The 20910-nt window shown below is 38.3% G+C and overlaps 1 protein-coding gene across 1 annotated transcript; it reads left to right on the forward strand.

The window, feature by feature from the left end:
* The first annotated feature begins 138 nt into the window (after positions 1 to 138).
* Positions 139 to 18352, forward strand: LOC100893069 (serine-rich adhesin for platelets). Its single transcript, XM_030973172.1, has 16 exons — positions 139 to 3833; positions 4281 to 4436; positions 5388 to 5714; positions 6260 to 6412; positions 7205 to 7366; positions 8933 to 9090; positions 9902 to 10004; positions 10953 to 11165; positions 12197 to 12331; positions 12722 to 12777; positions 13292 to 13337; positions 14461 to 14547; positions 14898 to 15011; positions 15890 to 16786; positions 17400 to 17535; positions 17945 to 18352. Exons 1-16 carry the CDS (start codon positions 150 to 152, stop codon positions 17971 to 17973), a joined length of 6456 nt encoding a protein of 2151 aa, XP_030829032.1. The 5' UTR covers positions 139 to 149; the 3' UTR covers positions 17974 to 18352.
* Positions 18353 to 20910: the final 2558 nt, after the last annotated feature.

The following is a 20910-nucleotide window of genomic DNA, read 5'->3' on the forward strand; positions in this document are numbered from 1 at the left end:
TCAGTTTTCCTTCTACCCATCAGTCAATACAATCCTCTGATGACCTATCTTTGCAATCGTTGGTGTATGAGACCATAACCTCGGGCACGGAAGTTATTTACTCCACAGCAGTTCAACCAGAGATGTCCACACCATTTCCTTCATCCTGCATGTGTTGTAGTCCTCCAACCTGCACATGTACAAGTCCTCCGCCATCCTTGCCTCCACCTCTCTGTTCTATCACTGAAAGTGGCTCATCGCTGATAGTCCCAACAAGCACCCTGTCTTTAGATCGTTCAATAGAAGAGTCGTTCGTCTTTGAGACAGTGATATTAACGACTGAAGTCATTTTGTATCCCACTCCTGCCATCTCCGAAATAGCGCCCAGCTCTGACGTCACATCCGTAATTAGTCAACGCTCAAGTGATCTTTTCTTTACAGATTACCCTATCTTAAGCACAATTTCACAGCCAGAAACAACCATTGCTCCGTCACCGGCTGATTCACGTAATAGTAATACTCAAAGTGCTCTTTCCAGTCAAACAGAGTCCCTTGAAACTCTCATTTATACATTCTATTTCGTTGAAACATCGGATATCTTATACCCTAGTTCTGACATCTTGCCCACGACCTTAAGGCCTGTATTCACCTATACCACTATGACTCCAGAATTCACCGCCCTGAGTACACTATTAGATCAATCTCTTCTGCCAGAGACTATTTTTTCTAGTGTTTACGAAACGCAAATGTCAGATATTTTCACCAGCTTGGCACCAACAATGGAGACAACAAAGTCTTTTCCACTTTCAGAGTTCTCTAGATCCACAGTAGTTCCAGATGCCACTCAAGTGATGTCAACAATCACTGACATATCATGGACTGATGTCTATGAGATCATCTCCACAGAAGTGTTTGAGTATATAACTACAGATGTATATGACAGTCGCACGCTTGGTACTGGTACCGATGAATATCAAGTCAGTACACTATTTCCGACATTAAGCCAACCGGGTCTTCAAACAGAGTCAACGCTGGTATTGTCGATGAGTGAAGAGATGCCACTTTTGTCCTCCGTTGTCATGGAAACGACAGTTCTTCCAATAGACACCATCGTCGTAAGCTATGAGATGTCATCAGTTTTGTTCACATTGGTAGAGACGTCTTCAGTAATGCCTATTACTCCCAGCATGCCCAGTGTCTATCCTGTAACGTCAGATAGACAGGTCGTCACTGATTCGACGGCGATGTTCACCAGTGAGACCGGAACCACTTCTTTGGTATCGCTTGCTCCATCGTTCCTATACAGCACCGTTATGGATTTAAGCACCATTCTAGTTTCTGATACTATCACTGATGCATCCTCCATTACTGATTCGACGGTGATGTTCAGTAGTGAGATTGGTACTGCTTCTTTGGAACCACTCATACCATCGCCCCTATACAGCACCGTTATAGATGTAAGCACTATTCTAGTTAGTGATCCAATCACTGATGCATCCTCCATTACTGATTCGACGGCGATGTTCAGTAGCGAGATTGGAACCACTTCTTTGGAATCGCTTACGCCATCGTTCATACACAGTACCGTTATGGATTTAAGCACCATTCTAGTTACTGATACTATCACTAATGCGACCTCCATTATTGATTCGACGGTTATGTTCAGTAGCGAGATTGGAACCACTTCTTTGGTAACACTTGCACCATCGTTCCTATACAGCACCGTTATGGATTTAAGCACCATTCTAGTTACTGATACTATCACCGATGCATCCTCCATTTCTGAATCGATGGTGATGTTCAGTAGTGAGAGTGGAACCCCTTTGGAATCCGTTAGACCGTCGCTCCTATACAGCACCGTTATAGATCTAAGCACCATTCTAGTAAGTGATATCATCACTGATGTATCCTGGATTTCGCCCTCTTCTTCAGAATATTACCCTTCTCCATCAACTCCCTCATTCGCATCAAGCATTTTGCCGAGTTTGCCATTCTTTACACCAATACTGCCTTCATTTACTCCATACCTTGATACATCATCCATTCTCATTTATACCACAGTAGACTTGGAAAGCTCGTTTCCCAGTAGAAGCTCTGAGGATTTTTCTACTTTGATGCCAGAACACTCTGAAATATCTTATTCTGTCAGTCATCTGTCGTCACGCTACATGCCATCTGATTATCTGACAGAAACTTTACTAATATCTCAAATAGTTTCTGTAGACATCAGTGACACATTCCCGGTGCTAATATCAAGTACAGGGGACTACCTCACTCCAGTCGTGTCGGGCAGTGATACAATTGAACCATCATCTCTTACTGGAATATTTGAAACAATATCAACCCAAGTCGTAGAGTCCAGCGCTTCAGAAAGACTCCTCACATCAACAGAGTCTCTTCAAATAACAAGCCTGGACACATTTATACATACAACCGTGCAGGACACGGTTATAACTGAATCCTTGGTCACACTTCCAACAACTATACTTGAGTATTCGTCGAGTGCCTCGTCGGTCTCATCAATCGTCCAGACTCCATCAAGTCGAATGCCCGAAGTGTCTACAACAGAGGTCTATGAAACTGTTTCGTCCGCAACAACCGACTTCATTGTACCACCGTTTAGTACAATGGCTATTGTGACATCATCTATTGACATACTGCCAAGTCCGTCAACTGCTGTAGGTGCCACGTCAATGAGGACAGCTGTTGAAACATCGATTGATAGTTCTCTCTTCCTAGAAACGTTGTCCACTATCACACCAACAAGTGAAGTATACGAAACCAGAACAATGTCTCCAGGTAGCCCAATCACATCGAGCATTGATACTAATGCTACTTCCGCATTGACAGGGAGCTACAGCTCTATGTTTATACCGCCCTTTATAACAGTAACCCCTGTGCAGACAACCGATTATATAATATCAACCATGATTGGCCCAACCGCTTCTGCATCAGAAACATATATTCCGACAGTTCCACCAAGTTCTTACGCAGCGATAGAGTCATCAGTTGTAATAAGCCACGTGGTAACAGATACAGTCAGCTTAGGTTCTCGGGTAGTGTCCTTTGACGCTTCTACATCAACCCTCCTTATCCCGAGTCCAAGTGATTCTTTGAGGATCGAATCAAGCGGATTATTACCAACACTGTCGGGGACACCACCATTGACTTTTTTGCCGCCATTTACCGCAACCAGTCTTTTCCAGTCTGAAGAATCTCCATCTACATTGTTCTCAGAAATGATGCCTACGCTCATCGGATCCATTTCCTTAAGTGAAGCGTTTGTCTCATCCAGCGTGGCACCTCAAGTAACCACTTCGATGATCATGTCGACAAGTTCTCAGATGGTCACACCAAGTTTCCCACCTACAAATCCTCCTATGACCACAGCTACTGAATCACCTGTTGATGTACCTCTAGAGTTCCAACTGACGATGGATATCAAGGTTCCTACATCTGAAGACATTACGGCTGACGACTTCTCTGAGGCACTCTCCAACAGCCTTGAAGTCCTGTACATAGAAGGGGAAAGTAATATCCTTGAACGGCGGAGACGGAGTAACAGTGAAGCAGACACGCCGTCTGGAGACTCTTCGGATCGGGAATGGCTATTCACCAGAAAGCAACAAACTGAAGGACATCCTAGGATCGGACAACGCCTCGAACTCCAAGAGCAGTATGCACTGAAGGAGGATTCTCGATTTGAAGGATTGGCAAAAGAGTCTTCCGCTGAAATAGAATGGATGTTCGTCTCGAAACAGATAGGCAAATCAAGTCCCAGGATACAAGTCAGAACGGAAAATAAAGTTCGAAGAAAAAGGCAAGCTGACCCGTCTGATGATATTGAAGTACCGGTGAGTTGTCATTTGTGGTTTCATAGGAAATTTTTCAATTTACTGCATAGCCTATGAATGTAAATCCATTTTAAGCATTCAGGAAAATTACCCATATTTTGTTGTTTTATGTAAAAGGTTTTGATATAGACCTCGAAATGATATAGGCCGAACACATCTTAAGCAGTAAAAGTGAAGCTTCTGCAGACACCATGTTTATTTATGTTGATGGATTGAATTTTTAATTAAAAATAAGGATAGAATCCTTCATTTCGTAACCTTGTGAAAATCGTTCTTTTCCATGAAAACTTCTAATTGAACATGTATAGTTGACATGAATTTTGTTATTAAAAAAAAAAAATCAGATATCATTTTGATTACAAAACATTGATGACATTTTGTCGATAATGTTCCTAAAAATCAATTTGTTAATTTGTAAGTTTCTTTCTCCCGGAATTTCTTTGACAGATAATGGCGCTGTCCCGGCCTGATGATTTGGACCCGGAGACAGTTACCTTGACCTTTTACGTCTTGGAGAATGAAACCTTGGTCATGGCGACCGATGCTGCAGCCACCTACAGCACCCTGACTGAAGGAGAGATGAGTGCTCAGCTAGGTTACGCTGTGAGTGGAGAGACTATAAGAGAAAAATTAACTGATTACTAATTTTCAATATCTTAAAGGGCGATCCGACTTTTTTTATAACTTCATTTGTTTAAAAGCAGAAAAATAAGAGAAACATAATGGCAAAAGTTAAAAAATAAACTGGACGAATATTAAGGGAGTTATGAATGTTCGAACTATAAGTTCAAGAAATGTGGAATGTGAGGTAGTCACGGACAATTCCCTCATTAATTCTGTTCCCTTGTTTGTTCTCCCTTTACACAGTATAGTTGTGATGACTAAAGATGTTCCATTGCTGTGTACAAATCCGATGTAAAGAAAACATAAAGCTGTACAATTATTTTCAGAACCAAGATTAAGCAATATCATCCCAAATATCGATATATTCATTATAAACAGCATTGTGCAAAATATACCCTCTTCTATAACAGTAGGTCTACCAATTATGGAAATTGATTGCTTTGAGTACATGGCCTGTCTTACAAAGAGTTGCGATTGATCCAAATAAATCGCAAGTCCTCCAATCAATCGCAAGTTTGCAGTCTCCTATCTCTTATGTACTTATTTGCGATTGATATCAATCGCAAATAAGTTGCGATTGATATCAACTCTTTGGAAGACAGGACCCTGGAATCAAACCCATGTATAATAATAATGATAATAATCTTTTAAAGTCCACTTCAAATTTTATGAAGTTAAACCGAAAATGGAAATTCTTGTTGTCCAATTGATCGTGAGCCCGACAGCCACTGAGCAGCGCCAGATCGACGTTGCCCTATCCCTTATTGTTGAACGCCAAACAAGATAGCAGCAACTCCCGTCTTTTAACGTATTTTGGTGTGACGCGGCTGGGGTTCGAACCCACGACCTCCCGGTTGTGAGGCGGACGCTCTACTGACTGAGCCATCACACCGGAAGTCAACCGGATTTTTTGTACACTCTTTTTTCTAGGTGAGAAGCATACCACACCCAGTGATACCTACCCCGACCACAACCCCAGACTATCCCTACACCATACCCCCCGCAGACCAGACCGACTGGCTCAAAGTGACCCTGATAGTCGATACTGCCTTTGACGAAACCAATGCAACATTCCAGAAGCAACTGCGGAACGATCTCGAGTTCCTCTACGTTAATGGGAGTTCTGAGTTAGAGAGCAACTTGGCGAGGAACAGGCGGGGTGTAGGGATGGGGTATCCGGGTGATGATGTCATTCTGGAGGATGATTTGATTCGGCGGAGGAGAGCTGCAGATCCAAGCTCCGCGACTGAAGTGGCTGTAAGTTATCTAGAAGTGGAAGTTATAATAGAAGCGATGGCAAATCTTGAAGGGAGATCAGGAGGTGCATCATCCTCCCTATTACAAAATCCTGGATATGCCGTAGAGTAATATTCAGCTCCCTCTTAGATGTTCATGTTTTCCCTCTTGATTACGGCAAGCAAATGATTGGCCAATTCTAAATTTCTTGTCTTAAAATCTTATGATAAGGATCGACGATAACGCCCTTAAAGTTCGGAATTAATGTAATTCTGCTCAAAAAGTTTAACATCATTATTTATTTTCCGGTACAATTACTTTTCAATACATTATGAAATTTATTTATTTATTTATTTGACATCTTTATACAGGATAAAAAAGAAACAATCGAATCAGTAAAGCTGTTTTTCATCGATGTCCTGTTAACATGATTAAACATTTCCAATTCTAACCAATGCGACTCTTTTCATTACATCAGTCAAGAAATAAATAAATAAGAATAACATTATTCCCGACGCAATTAATATTTTATTGTGTGTGTCCTTTCGAATCTTTTGGTATGGTAGCTGGAAGCAGTTGACCGTCCTCAGGCGGATGCGGAGAATGTTGATGTAGTCTTCTATGTCGTTGATGAAGGCAGTGTGGTTCCTGGAGCTACAGCTTTGATTCCGTATCAGCAGTTCAGCCTGCAGGAGCTACAGGATGTCATAGGATATGTGGTAATCATCATTAATTTTCAAAAAAGTTACCTCTGTAGTTTATATTTTTGTATAACGGTCGCGCATATTATCGTATCTAAAAGTAATTTTTGTTATGTTAACACTTCATGCAAGATGGTATCAATTCAATTAAAACACAGGCGCACGGCAACGTGAAAACATACTGCGGTCAATTTCCAAAACGTATTCGCTTTCATCACCATCCATATATACAGTGCACCATTGCTGCATCCGAATATAGATGTTTCAAAAGATGTCTTTGACGAGGAGTTGGTAATTCTTCTTAACATTGTGTATTATTATCGAACCCCTGTGAATTCGGTCAATGAACGTCGAAATTGCATTCTTTGCACATAGTCACGCGGCAGAGTGTTCTCTGTAAAGAGAGTTTAGCCTATGCTAGTTATGAGATGAGGAGAAGGAAGAGACTCTTCACAGAGTATTCGTGGGAAAATAATAAATACATAAAAACAAAGACAAAAAAGACTGCGCAGGTAAAGAATAAATACGTTGGTCGTTGTGAAAGTGTATTCATGTGCACGCAAGCCTCTTCGTTTTACTAAGTCTTCCCCCAAAGGAAAAAATCATTCTTATATTTGATGTTCAATCCATTTATTTTCCATTAAAATTTAGAGTAAACAATACATACAAAATGAACAGCAAAGTCGGAAGGACCCCAAGATAAGCAAAGCTTGTGAGAATGAGGCCCTGTACACAAAAACAAAAAAACACGCAAAGAATAATAAAAAATATTGTAAAACTAATCAAAACAAACATATTCTTCTCACCAAGGTCGTATCTCCGGGAGTGACCCTCTTCTTGACAGCCACACCCACCGGTCTGGACTGGTGGTGGTACCTCCTTATAGCCCTCATCGCTCTCCTCCTCATCATCGTCATCCTACTTTTCATCTACTACTACTGCTGGTCCAAGAAGACAGCGATCAAAACCCTGGTAAATATTATGAAATCTTTCAGATTTTTATTATTTCATTTATTCCATTTTACATTATATTCAGGAATCGTGATCTCAGTGATGACTACTTTAGTGTTATTAGCACTTTGATATTTATTTTTATCATTATTCAAGTTGTATTCTCTTTCTGTACATTTATTAAGCTTTGATTAACAACTGACGTGCTCTTTTATGTAGGGAGCGCCAGGTGTGTCAAGTCTGACAGACATGAGCGCTATACACGAACCCATTATTATAATTATTATATATTCATACAGTACATTTACTTAATTATTTTTCTAGCTCATATGGCAGTGTTCCCCGATAGGTATTCCTTTATGATAGTAGCTTTATTAATTATATTGCACTGTTCTGTAATAGAATTCAGTTACACTTTATCCTTATACTTTCAACGTGTCCTTTAAACAAAGTTTATAATCAATTGTTCTCCCGTTTTATATGGAATTAAAATCAAATCAATAACTGTCATAACTTGGTTGTGATTTGGTTTTATAGTGTGGATAATCACTCTCTAATAGCCACATATCGTCTCTATTTAAAATAGATCGAAAGTGATCTACATTAAAAGTGATCTAGGCTATCTCGAACACGTGACCTCAAGTCACATGACTAGATATTGGGTCGCTTATACCTTCACCCAGATACTACATGTGAGATGATTTTCATAAGCAAAACTGCAGCAAATATAAGCGGAGGAGAGTGCTCACAGTCTCTTAATTGCAAATTAAATCTTGGCAATTACACACTTTGTCGAATACTGCTCCGGAATGCACGGAATGAATTATGGGATATGTAGTTAGGACCACTACCCCCTCTAGATAAAATACACTTTTCCAATCTTCGACTGCCACTACGCATGTGGGAGACATTATCAACTACCCCTGCATATAAAATGGATCGTTCTAGTTAAGCGGAGCTGCTGCATTGAATATATTTTTTTCATATCTAATTGAGAATGGAAATTCCCGGAGGATTTACCACGACATTGCTCTAACGTTTTGCATATTAATTACTCCCCTTAGAAGAAAGTGGATTGTTCCAGATAATGGAGCTGCAGACAAGCCAGACAGAATATATTTTGTCTCAACGAAGAATGGAAAATGTCTCAAGATTCACCTTCTGATCGCATTCATGTTCAAACACACCCTTGGAATAAATCGAATCGTTCGATATAAGTCTAGCTGTTGGATTGAATTGATTTTTCAATATGTAATTAAGATGTAAAATCTCGGTGGATTACCCTCGGGATTGCTCTCATGTTTGTCGTATACATTACACACCTTAGAAGAAAGTGGATCGTTCCAGTTAATAGAGCTGCAGGCAGCATGGATTTTCTTTTTCCTCCATGAAGAATAGAAAATGTCTGAGATTCAGCTCCCGATTCCACTCATGTGTATAGTATCCATTTAACCCCTTACAATGAATTGATTCGTTCCTATAAAGTGAAGCTGCAGATGAAATAGATTTATCCAATTCGGAATGGAAATCCCTATGGATTCACCTCGAAATTGCACTCATGTTTTTAGTATCCATTACACCCCTCAGAATAAAGTGGATCGTTCCACATCAGTGGAGCTGGGATTCATGCGACTTGAGAAGGAAACAAAGGCCAAGCCGGTTGTCATGGAGACGGTATTCAACGAGAAGACATCTAAGAGAAGCAAAGTTAATGGAAGTGCATCTCGCGAGGCAGATCGTGCAAGGTTTGTTACTTTTAAAGTTCACATCGCCATGTATACAATGCTTGTCTTTTTCTTTTTCTACATTTTCCCCTCTAATTCATATTTCTCTTTCAATGGTATATTATTCCATTCATATTACCATTGTATAAATTTAAAAGTGATGAGTTTAAAATTTCAATTCTGTATCCGTTTATCATGCTCATTCTATCTCTCTTTCCCCCATCTAGTCTCTCTCTCTCTTTCGTTTCTCTTATTTTCTCATTTTTCCTTTCTGTTCTCATTTCCCTGATCCCCCTAATTATATATTTTGCTCTTGCTCTGTCCCGCTTCCTCTTTTTTTCTTTTTTTTCTCTATTTTCCTAGTCTTTTCTCCCTCTCACTTCCTCCCCTTCTTTCCCCCTATTTTTTGTTTGTTGTTGGTCTTTTTTTTAATTATTATTATTATTATTGTTCCACACTCCAAATAACAACATTTTCTCATACATAAGATTTAAAAAGAGAGTGCAGAATAAAACAATGGCAGACATGACACATGTAACATAGAGAAATAATTCTTTGACAAAAGAGAACCGGTTGTGATTAACATGGCCCACATGCACGAAAAGCGCTAAACATGTTTAACATGTTTTCAGACAAATTGAATATAAATGGCTTTGGAGTAGTTAGCCCGTTAATGGGTGGTAAACATGCATTTCTCTCTTCAAAACCAAATTTTATAGTAGATGGTAAAACAAAAAAAGTATAATCCCATAGCGAGCTGTTCCATTTCCTTGTGTGTCCCAAAGGTTACGGTCTTAGGTTTGAATTTAACCAACTTCATTCATCTTTTCAGACTTACCGAAGATCCAGCTCAAAAACGCAAGAAGAGAAAGAAAACCAAAAGGGCTCAGGAAACTGCGAGAGAGTATTCCAAACGTGGTTATTTCAGCGGTGAGGTAAGGCTCCATTAATGATATAGTTATTCTAAAAAGAAAAAGAAGTTATGTTTTTGATGTACCATGTACTTAAACATTAGAGAAACAAGGTATGTAATAACATACACTGTATGTTGCCAATGTACTTATACTTTGTACAGTATGTTCACAGAGTATATGAATCACTTGATTATCAATGATTTATGTAATTGGTATAATATGTTTCAAATACATAATTCAAGAAAATGATATAGTCAATATTATAGGTTTATCAAGGTCTTGGGACATCAAACTGTGGCGGATCAGGAAGGGGGGGGGCGAAACAAGGGGTATGTACCAAACTCCTACCTAGGCCAATATGAGTGCACCTCCTCGTGCCACATTTAGAATATCTTTTGTATTCTTTTGTTTCGTTTTTAGCTTTTAGTTGTTTTGCTTTCCAGAGACTTTTGAGACCTTATTATTCCTTTCGATTCTTAAAATAGTCAAGGTGAAGTCATTTACCTACAAAACTATGAATGAGGTAAAAAAAAAATATGTTTTTAAAAATAGCTAGAATAATGACGAGAGGCAGGAAAGATTAATTCTATAACTTTGCAGAGCCATCGGCGAGGGAGGGATGTGGAGAGGCGCCAGATTTATCGTCCATCAAAGATACTTTGGTGTTAGAAATGGGGGCCACCGAAGTCAAATTCAGTTCCCCGACGGTTTTAGTTTTGGTCGACCACTGCTCTTACAAGGGTAGGAGGAGATTCGGTGCCAGAAGTAGTATTGTGTAATGAGAATATTATGTAAATGATAACTAAAAATTAAGTACAGCAGAGAAATGACCAATTAAAGAAGACATACTATAGGAAATAGATCAGAATGATCTGATAATATTTTAAAAGAATATCCAAAATCCGATTGATTTTTTTTCCATGTAAGCCCATTTTTAGGACAGAAAGTCTCTTGTCTTTTTTCTTATAGGATGATCAGCTATTCACTCATGTCGACACTCATGCTACAAAATCTAAGACAAAGAAACCGACTAGCACCTCACGCTCACAGAACAACGCAGTGTACCCCGAGCCTGAGAGACTCCCGCCGCTCATACATCACTCCTTGGTTGCTTACTCCGAGACTGAGAGTGAAATCAGTAATGAGCAACTGAGGATGATGAGGAAAGCAGGAATGCCCAAGGTATGACTTCTTGGTCGCTCTTCATCTTAATCTGTTCTTGTTTCATTCTTATTCTTCTGATTCCTCTTCTTCTCAATTCTTATTCTTCTGATTCTTCTTCTTCTTATCCTTCTTCTTCTCCTTCTTCTTTTTCTTCTCTTTCTTCTTCTTCTTCTTCTTCTTCTTCTCTTTCTTCTTCTTCTTCCCCTTCTCTTTCTTCTTCTTCTTCTTCTCCTTCTTCTTCTCCTTCTTCTTCTCCTTCTTCTTTTCCTTCTTCTTTTTCTTCTTCTTCTTCTTCTTCTCATTCTCCTTCTTCTTCTTCTTCTTCTTCTTCTTCTTCTTCTTCTTCTTCTCGTTCTTTTGATTCTTCTCATTCTTCTTTTTATCATTTTTCTGATTCTTCTTCTTGTTCTTCTACTATTCCTCCTCCTCCGCCTCCTCTTTCTTTTTTCTTTTTCTCCTCCTCCTACTCCTCCTCCTTCTTCTTCTTCTTCTTCTTCTTCTTCCTTTCCTCCTCTTCTTCCTTTCCTCCTCCTCCTTCTTCTGCTTCTTCTTCTTCTTTCCTCTTATTTCTTCTCATTCTCTTTCATTTTCATCTTCCGCGTCTGAAACCCCGCTCCCTGGTCGCCTACAGCTGAAAATGATAAGAAAAGCGGGAACGCCCAAGTTTGGAATAATGCTATTCCTCTTTCATCAAGATGATGATAACGATGATGATGATGATGATGATGATGATGATGATGATGATGATGATGATGATGATGATGATGATACTACTACCACTAGTATCATTATACTGCCATTCATTAACATTATCCTCGTCATCATCATCATCCTTCCATTTAACATCTGGTGGAGAAAAGAAATTTAGCCAAAATGTCTTGCTAAATGCAGTCGGGAAAAGATTGAATTCTTAATTGGAACACCGCAAAGGGGGCAATATAATGACAGTGGACTACTACGAGACAAATAAAGTGATGCCTGCCCATCCAATGTCATCAAGATACCAGAATGCATGGCATTCAAATTATTTTCTTCTTTTTATTTTGTAGTCTTGGTATACAACACATATTGGCAAGGATCCAGAAGAACTGAAGAAAGACATCGCTAGAGAGAAGAAGAGACAGAAGAGGAAGAAAGAAAAGAAAATTCAAGACCAGTTGACTGCCGAACAAATGCAAAAGGAAGTATGTGATGAATACGTGACCCCTTAGAGAGAAATGCTCTCTTGATTTGCCTCTTCTATTTATACCAGTACATAGCTATAAATCTTACTCAAAATGTGATAAACCTTTATACAATTTCGGGCTCATACACTCTTAGTGTTATACATCCCCTCCCCTTTTTTGTTGTTGCTCTTCTCATTCTCCTATCTTGAGTTATTTCAATAAATCATTATTGTCCATCTTTTTCCTTAAGTCTAATGCAGTTCTTACCCCAAATTTAAAATCCTTCTTACAATCAATTTTGTGCTCATACACTCTCTGTGTTACACATTTCTTTTCTTTTTTATGCTCTTCTCATTCCTTATATCTTGAATATTGCAATAAACCATTATCGTCCATCTTTTCCTTCAGTTTGATGCAGTTCTTGGTGGTATGGATGAACAGGGGATCAAGAATCCAACCGCAAGGTGAGCAAACAAATTCAAAACGAAGTTTAAATTCAATCTTCAACCTTTTGCCTGCCTTGATCAAAACTAATGAAACAAACGGTGGACCTCCGAAGTCGAATTTTGTCACACGCACATAGTCACATGCACAAAGTATTTTACACTATTATGCATTACACACAGTTTTGAATAAGCAGTGCATGAAGTATAGTTATATGTAAGGTAGTTTTTATAGCCCTGTGCATCGCATGTTGAATTTTTGGGATCTTTCAGTAGAAGTCGACTTTATTGGATAACAAGGCTAATCAGTGACATGTTGCAGCATCAGAACAGGAATTATAAAGGTGATACGATATAGTTTGACAGCCCTGGGTTCTCATGGCTTTTCGATTTTCTTGAGAAAAACATCAATAATCTAAATGTGGAAAACACCTATATATTGTGTAAGTATTCATCACTTATCAATTTGTAGACGGCCTTTAGCACTAGATAAGTATTGATATTCCTTTTTCTTCACTTTGTTTGTACAATCCAGACAGCTGCAAGTAACCAGGACAGACCGTTGGAAGCCACGGGACGGGGTAAGACCTTCTCCTATTCTGTCTTTCTTAGATATGGAAACATTAGGGACTTTTAGATTCTGCACGACGAGAACGTGGACTGCCCTTTTAAGGCAATGTGGCGTCCTTTTAAGGCACTGACAGTGACGTCACATTACCTTAAAAGGGCAGTCCGCGTTCTCGTTGTTCGGAATCTAAAGTCCCTAATAATTTTCTAAGACCTCGATTACCTTTTGTCTCTAAACAAGCAATTGATCACGGGAGTAACTATTATTTAATCTAACATTTCGCTGTATTTTTTATTCAACTAAGAATGAAAATAGTTTCGAATTGATCAGGGCATAACAAGTATGAACTTAAGATGCATGGAACTTTTTTTATATATCATATTATGGAAATGCATGACGGCGATGAGTAATTTGACCAACTCCTACACACAAAATGCATTGGTAATAACATTAGCCTAAGAAAGAAAAAGCTCTACACCCAATGAATCTAGGAACAAAATGGTAAAAAGCCAAAGGGACGAGTTAAGACCTTCTGTTATTGAATTAGTATACTGTCTTAAGTAGATGTGAAGTTATCAATAGGATTTGTGCCCATCTGCCTCTAAACAAACATTTAATCACCAGAATTACTCCTGTTTCAATGAAGGCTTGTTCTGTGTTTTTTTAACATCAACTTTGGTTAAAAATAGGTAAAGAAAATGTAAACCACATCGTCGTAGCTATGTAGAGACCTAATGATTTGTAAACACATTAAGGGGAAGCCTTTGCTTATTTTAACGGAGCTTGTACCACTTGGACACTTACAACTTCGCGTTGCTGATATCCATTGGCATATATACATTCTTTGATAACAACTGAATCCATACTTCTTCAACCCATACAAATTTGATTTATGTTTATTGGAAAGTAATCAGATTAGAGTGTCTGTTATGAGTACTTATTAATTATTAATTCCTGCACGTTCGCTTGAAGGAAAATTTCAAGCCTAGACGTGATTGCTGTCGTGAAAATTAGAAAATGTTAATATTCCTCCCCCTCTCCCTTTCTCTTTTTTCCTCTTCCTCTCTCCCTCTCTCTCTCTCTCTCTACCCCTCTCTTTCTCCCCTCTCCATCTATCTCTTTCTCCATCTGTGTAGAAAAGGAAAAGTGAAATACCTGAATCAACAGGCGTCATTAACGAGTCCGCTGTTAGGCTGATCAGAACCCGCCCTCTTGAGTCTGCTGTAAGTGATGGAATCAATATGTTGAAAACCTGAGCCTTGAATCATTAAAAAGAAAAATATCTTCATCAATGTGACGGATTCATATAGAAATTATCAGCTCTGCCCCGGCTTTAATTTTGACACCCATATACAACAATTTGTTTCCTTTTCATTTCAAGTCGCAAGTAAAATCATAATTCATTCACATAATCAGGTTTGTCAAATCTCAGGCCTTTGAAATTTGTTATAGAATTCGCATTCCTCCTCTCTAACATGCACATATATTAAGTAAATTTAAGTAAAAATAACAAGTACAATGCACTCTAGAAGTGGACGAAAAATTTACGAAACCTCTTTTCTTGAAATCATAGGCTCCACCAGCGCAAAATCATGAAGACATCAAGAGAGAAATCGAGGAGCTTCTTAAAAGAGGTCCTCCTAAACCCGTCCAAGGACCGCTCTCAAAGACCACATCTGTATCTCAGGTACTCCTTGCATACTTCATACGGTTGAACATAGATAGTCCAACGCATACTGTACAATCCGACTGCTATCCGATTGTATAAGATGATGACGTGGATCCTAATCAAAATGATTGGTTGAAAGCGTACACGTGACCAGGCATTTATTTTGCCAAACGCGTTATTCGGATAATGACCGGTCATTGTCAAAATCATGTTATAAAACATGATTTTTTAAAACAAATAAAACATAATCTTCTAAAACAAATAATACACATAATTTTGTTCGGGCATTAGTAAAATTACCCACACTCGGTACCTCCAAAACAGTCCAAACACCCTCGGCGAGACTGTTCCAAAGGTGCATCGTGTGGGTAATTCTTACTAATGCCCTCACTGCTGTGTATTATTTCTATATTATACACATTTGGAAAAGCATTAGACGTGATTGCTCAAACATGTCAAATCACAAAGCTCAACGTTGTAAGTATTCATGTCCAGGAGTAAACAATATTATTATTCGGGGAATTTCAAGGTTCCCTGTAAGAGTGAAAACTAAATCCTTGCTTCTGATCTTTTATCAGCATATTTGTCACTGATATTTGTCATTTGTCATTGAAAAATGCTTTGTGAAACACCCTTCAGTAGTGCAATCAGTATAACTAGCAGTAAAAATCAAGGCTGTTAGTATTTATATCATTATTTTATCAAATTTTGAAACGAGAAATACGATGTTTGTTCAGATTTCCGTATCTATGAAATGAAATCGAACAATAACAATCTTTAATATGTATTTAAATAGCGCCAAATACGAAGTATCGATTCTCTGAAGCAAATGTAATGTTTGAAGTATAGCCAACCCCCTAAACAAATATTTAATCTCGTCTCTATATCTTCTGCAGGAGGAAGCTAAAGAACTCGCTGAGAAGAAGGAAAGAGAGGTGAGACTTCGGAGGAAATGGGCTGAGGAGAGGAAGAGAATAAATCGCATCTTAGACGATGCTTTTGCCCTTAGCTCATCCAGCTTAGGCAACACAAGCGAACAAACAAAAGGAGACACACCAACTACAAGCAATGGACAGTCTAGTTTGGGGGAAAGAGAGTTTGGTAAAGACTTAGATGACTCGGGGTATCTTCGGCATCGTGGTCACTATGGTTACGATGCACTGGATGATAGCGTCTTGCCAGGGATGATTCAAGGAAGACTTGCCGTGCCACCTAGAAGCATTCCTTTGTATGAAACAAGCTTTGGGATGGACCTTAGTGGTGAGCACCTCTACGACTCGATACGACGACCGCCAATCGAGTACGAGTTCCTCCCGTCGCAAATGCGTTCTGATGGTGCAGCCCCTGCGTATGGGGTGAGCGTTTCTCCAATTCGGACGCAGAGGGCGCGTGTCGTTCCGTATCCTGTACGGGATGTTCTACCAACGGACCCCTACAGAAGCCTGAACTCGTCTTTGAGCAGCAGCCTTCAACCGATGCCGGTAACACCCCGGAATCATCGCACGAATGGGACTATCGGAATGGGTCATCAACACCAGGATGATGATCAAGGACGAGACATAACGCGTGTGCAAGAAGAGAATCTGTCACTTCAAAGACTAGTTGCTAAGCAACAACGGGAGCTTGACCATGCTCTAGCCCTGATTGGACAGCCTAATTCCAGGATTGACCAACCACAGAAGAGTGATAGCAAGGAAGGGAAGGTTGGATCTAATGGCCGGAAGCAACGAAAAGTTGTTCCAGTCAATTCTGCAAAGCCACTCAATGGACCTAGTACAGTGTCAGCATGGACGGTAAGCTTAAAGATCGTCAATACTACTAGGCCAGAAGGAATTAGATCACACAGGGAGGTCACTGACAGGTGGCTATCTCATTAACTCAGCTCTCAACTAACATAAGAAAAAGAGGATGATGGGGGACCAATAGGCACTGATTGGGGAAGTTTTCTATATAGAGGGAGCAAATAGCTACAAGTAGGACCGTGGGGCTTTAAAACATTGTTTCATATTCAAGTCTATTCATTTAATAGATTGTATTTTTGAATCAATAATATCGTCTTACAATGTAATGTATAGTGTGAATCAAAAACATTCTTTGCTGTTGTGTCCTTGTGTCATAATGTCATCCCAAAAAATCGTGTGAATTGGCAAAGAATCAAGATGTCTCTTTTCTGCACTTTTTAATAGAGAAAGAAACGCGCCTTGAGTGGTCTATAATTATGGCATTGTCGATCTGACTCTCATTGAAACAAAACTATTCGATTAGGCCTACATAGTCAAACTTATTTATATTGTGAGATAATCAACATTTAATTAGGCGTTTGTGAGAAAGCTGTCTTAGAAGATTAGTTACAGATCTGTGTAGCTCGAAGAACTTACAGTTGCCATTGTCTTTCTATTGCCCCAGGATGACCATAAAGCTGTGGAGAGGAAATCCCATCCACTGACATCAACCCCCAACAAAGACAACTTGATCAAGGTTAAACCAAGGCCTTCACAGAGGGAGAAAAGCGTCATCTTGGAACACCACATAGAGAAGCCAGGTAAAAAATAACACAAAAATTATGGAAGCAGTATAGTTAATTGGAGCGTCGCTCAAGAGAGGTGTGTGGGTGAATGTATGTGTACCTGTTCGTATCATTGGGTGTGTATGAGGGAAACACGTGTGGAGATGTGTGTGACGAACACCATCACCTCCTTTCCTCCCTCCCCTCCTTCCCCTCCCCATCTCTATTGTTCATCAAATTTTTGTCGCAAAAGGAAATAAGCCTAAAACATTTTTTTTTTTTTTGAGGGGCAGGGGGCTTTTCGTCATCATCATTAAAAAAAAAAAAATTAAATGAGTTTTGCCGCGTCATATCTGAATAATTCTTCATTCTTATTTGTACAATGACATCAATTTCGTCAAACTAATGTCTGTCTTTTTGTTCTTTATGTTTCCTCTCCGAATAGGTAAAGGCTCCGCGAACAGTAAAGTATAGTCACTCTACATGCATTATCCAATAGCCAGCCGGTTGGTGAAAAGAGAGGAGAGAAACTTCGGGCATTATAACAAGACATATTAGATATGGATATAGATACTGAAATAGTGCGCAAACATGTTTTTTTAATTTTGTTTATGAAGAGGCTTATATCAATTTTGGTATTAAATAAAGGGTTAAGTAAAAGATGACATACAATTATTTTCTCCTAGTAGGATTAGAATTGAAACCCTATAGTCTAATGCGATGACGTAACTTACTTGAATGGCATATGTCAAATAGCCATTTATATTTTTAGGTAAATGTAGTCATAGGATTTTAAAAATACATGTATTTGTTGCAAACTTCTAAAGGTCAATTGGATAATATGAAAAGTAGGGGGGGGGGAAATGCGGCATTTGTACATCTTCAATTGAATATACAAATATTTGTACACATTTGTTCTGGAGGAAGACGCATTGCGTGAAGAAAAAAATGAGCGACATCAAAATATGTATTGATAATAATGCGTCACCTGCATGCTGGTCATACTGTCTCATATAGAGATGAGAGTTAAATCGTTATTCTGAATGCGAATCATAAGTATGTATAGTTAGTATTATGCTCGCATACCAAGACAATCAATTGTGCTTCAAAAAAATCATTAGGTGCTACTAACATTAGTATTTAATAATTAGAATATTGCCAAAGAAAGCATTTAAATTTTAAGTATATAAAATATATATTGATAGATTTATATGAAGTGCAATTTTATTAAAAGGTGATTGATAAGTGTGCTAATCTACGCCAAAAATATCTTCCAAATTAAAGCTAAATGATCAAAAGTAGACGTTTAAAGTAAGAATATTATATATGATATAATTGTATAAAGTACAAAACTGAAATGCATTTTATGTTCTTATTATAGGTACATTTCTTATCTGGGGTTTATTATGGCAAAATTTTACAGATTACTTGCGCGTATTCAGAGAGCTTTGTATTATCTATACAAAATTGTAAAGCGTATTACACTTTGCGTCATCATGAAGAAAACAAAATTGCCGCGGTTTAATTGTAGAGCCTTCAAAGGAGCATTTACATTATCATTATTTTATGTTGTGAATTAACTCTGTATTCCTTATTGGTACTGGATAAGAATTGTATTTTATGTTGTTATTAATGTATACATGACTTTAGTAAACAACACCTCCTTTCGATGGGTTATTGCTAAGGGATATAGTATGTTTGTTTCTCTCTCACATTAAATATACTTATTCAACATTTTGGTGTTGTCTCGTATGCATTCATAATAAATCAACTTTGTTCATGTTGGGGGAAGCCATATTTTAATGTTTCAAGCAATAGTTATCGATTTTGTATTGACGTCAACTAATTTTTGTTAATATCTCGTCTCATATGTTTTTTTCCGTCTACACTTTGACAAAGGGTTAAGATTCTATTTTACAAATTTTTTTTGTTACAGTCATTTGTTTTTTGCTGCCATCTATTATTTTGGACGGAGTCCCTCCCGTATTTTGACATTTAAAAGTGCTATCTCTTGAAGTGTCTGTAAGACGCAGAGTTTAAGAATGTGGTTCAGATTTTTAAAAGCCTGTTTATTTTTACTTTACCTTATTTTCTATGTTATGTGCGATTCGAACTCGACTCTTCTTAAATAGCTATCAACTTTGGTGTTAATTAGAGTAAAAGAGTTAACGTGAAAGATAATTGTACTTTGTACGCGCATGCATGGGATCGGGGGGGGGGGGTACTCGGATTTGGTTTGGACAGGGATGAGCCGCTCAAGCCTCGAAACCCTTTCCCATTTTTGAAGGTTAATTTTGGCCTCAAAATTTGCTAACCTTACAAATTGTCAGATTGTTCTCTAAATATATGCCCATTTTTATATTGGGAAAACGTACCCATGTTTAGTGATCATTGTGTAAAAAATGTGACCCATGTTAAGGGATTTATGTTTGAAAAAGCGACCCATTAGAGCGGCACATCCACTATGTATTAATATGTGAGTATCTCCCTCCCCCCCCCCCCCCCCCCGGTATGGGATGCACATTATATTGTTGTTGTAATTCTTTTTTGATTTTTCTTATTTTTTTATTCTTTGAGCCGGAAGCTGAGGAATCCCCGTCAGGTGTACTTATAATCTCAGAAGGTAACTCAATATTGAGAAAATGTTAATTACTCTCCATAGTTTTGCTTTCGGCTCGATTCCAAAGGTCAACAATGCAATTGAACTTGAATTTCAATTAGGTAACTTGATATATAAATGCCATCTATAGGTTCTCTTCAGTCTTCACTACCAGATGATGTAGAATTTAATGATGAAAAATCGTGTGTGTTTTTTCACAACTAGTGAAAATTACCCGTTTTTGGCAAGCTGTCACTGGCTGGGTTGCAAGCGTATTTGTCAGGGACGAAGCCTACAAGAACAGATTCGTTTTTAAAAATTCTGCAAAAAAAGAAATGTTGTCATAACATTAGATGAAATCAGATGAGATGAACATCTTCAATGATTTACTATTTATTTGTCACTGGTTATTTTTTGGGGGGTTGATGCGAGTTTTCGTCGCAAAAGATTGCGGTACCAGATCGAATGATACTTAATCTGTTATATAATTTCTTTTTAATGTAAACCCATTTCTTAGTTTTACAGTTATGTTAGAATGCTGCATAATAATAGTTTCAACCTTGATATCAAGCTCAACATCTAAATGTATAAATCATTATTGTTCTGTTTGCTGTGGTAGTTTTATATTTTGTAGGCGTTCATTTAGCCTTTTTTTGTTGTCTTATTGGGTTGTGTGTGCTGGGCAGTGTACATGTGTTTTTGCAATATTATCATGACGATATTATTAAGTGTGCAGAGGATGTTTTGTTATTTTTTTTAATATATAATATGTATTATTAACTCAATTAGTCTTAAGGATTTTAAATATTATG

The sequence above is a fragment of the Strongylocentrotus purpuratus genome, unplaced genomic scaffold, assembly GCF_000002235.5.
Source record: "Strongylocentrotus purpuratus isolate Spur 01 unplaced genomic scaffold, Spur_5.0 spur5_contig_865, whole genome shotgun sequence".
Classification (NCBI taxonomy): Eukaryota; Metazoa; Echinodermata; class Echinoidea; order Camarodonta; family Strongylocentrotidae; genus Strongylocentrotus; species Strongylocentrotus purpuratus.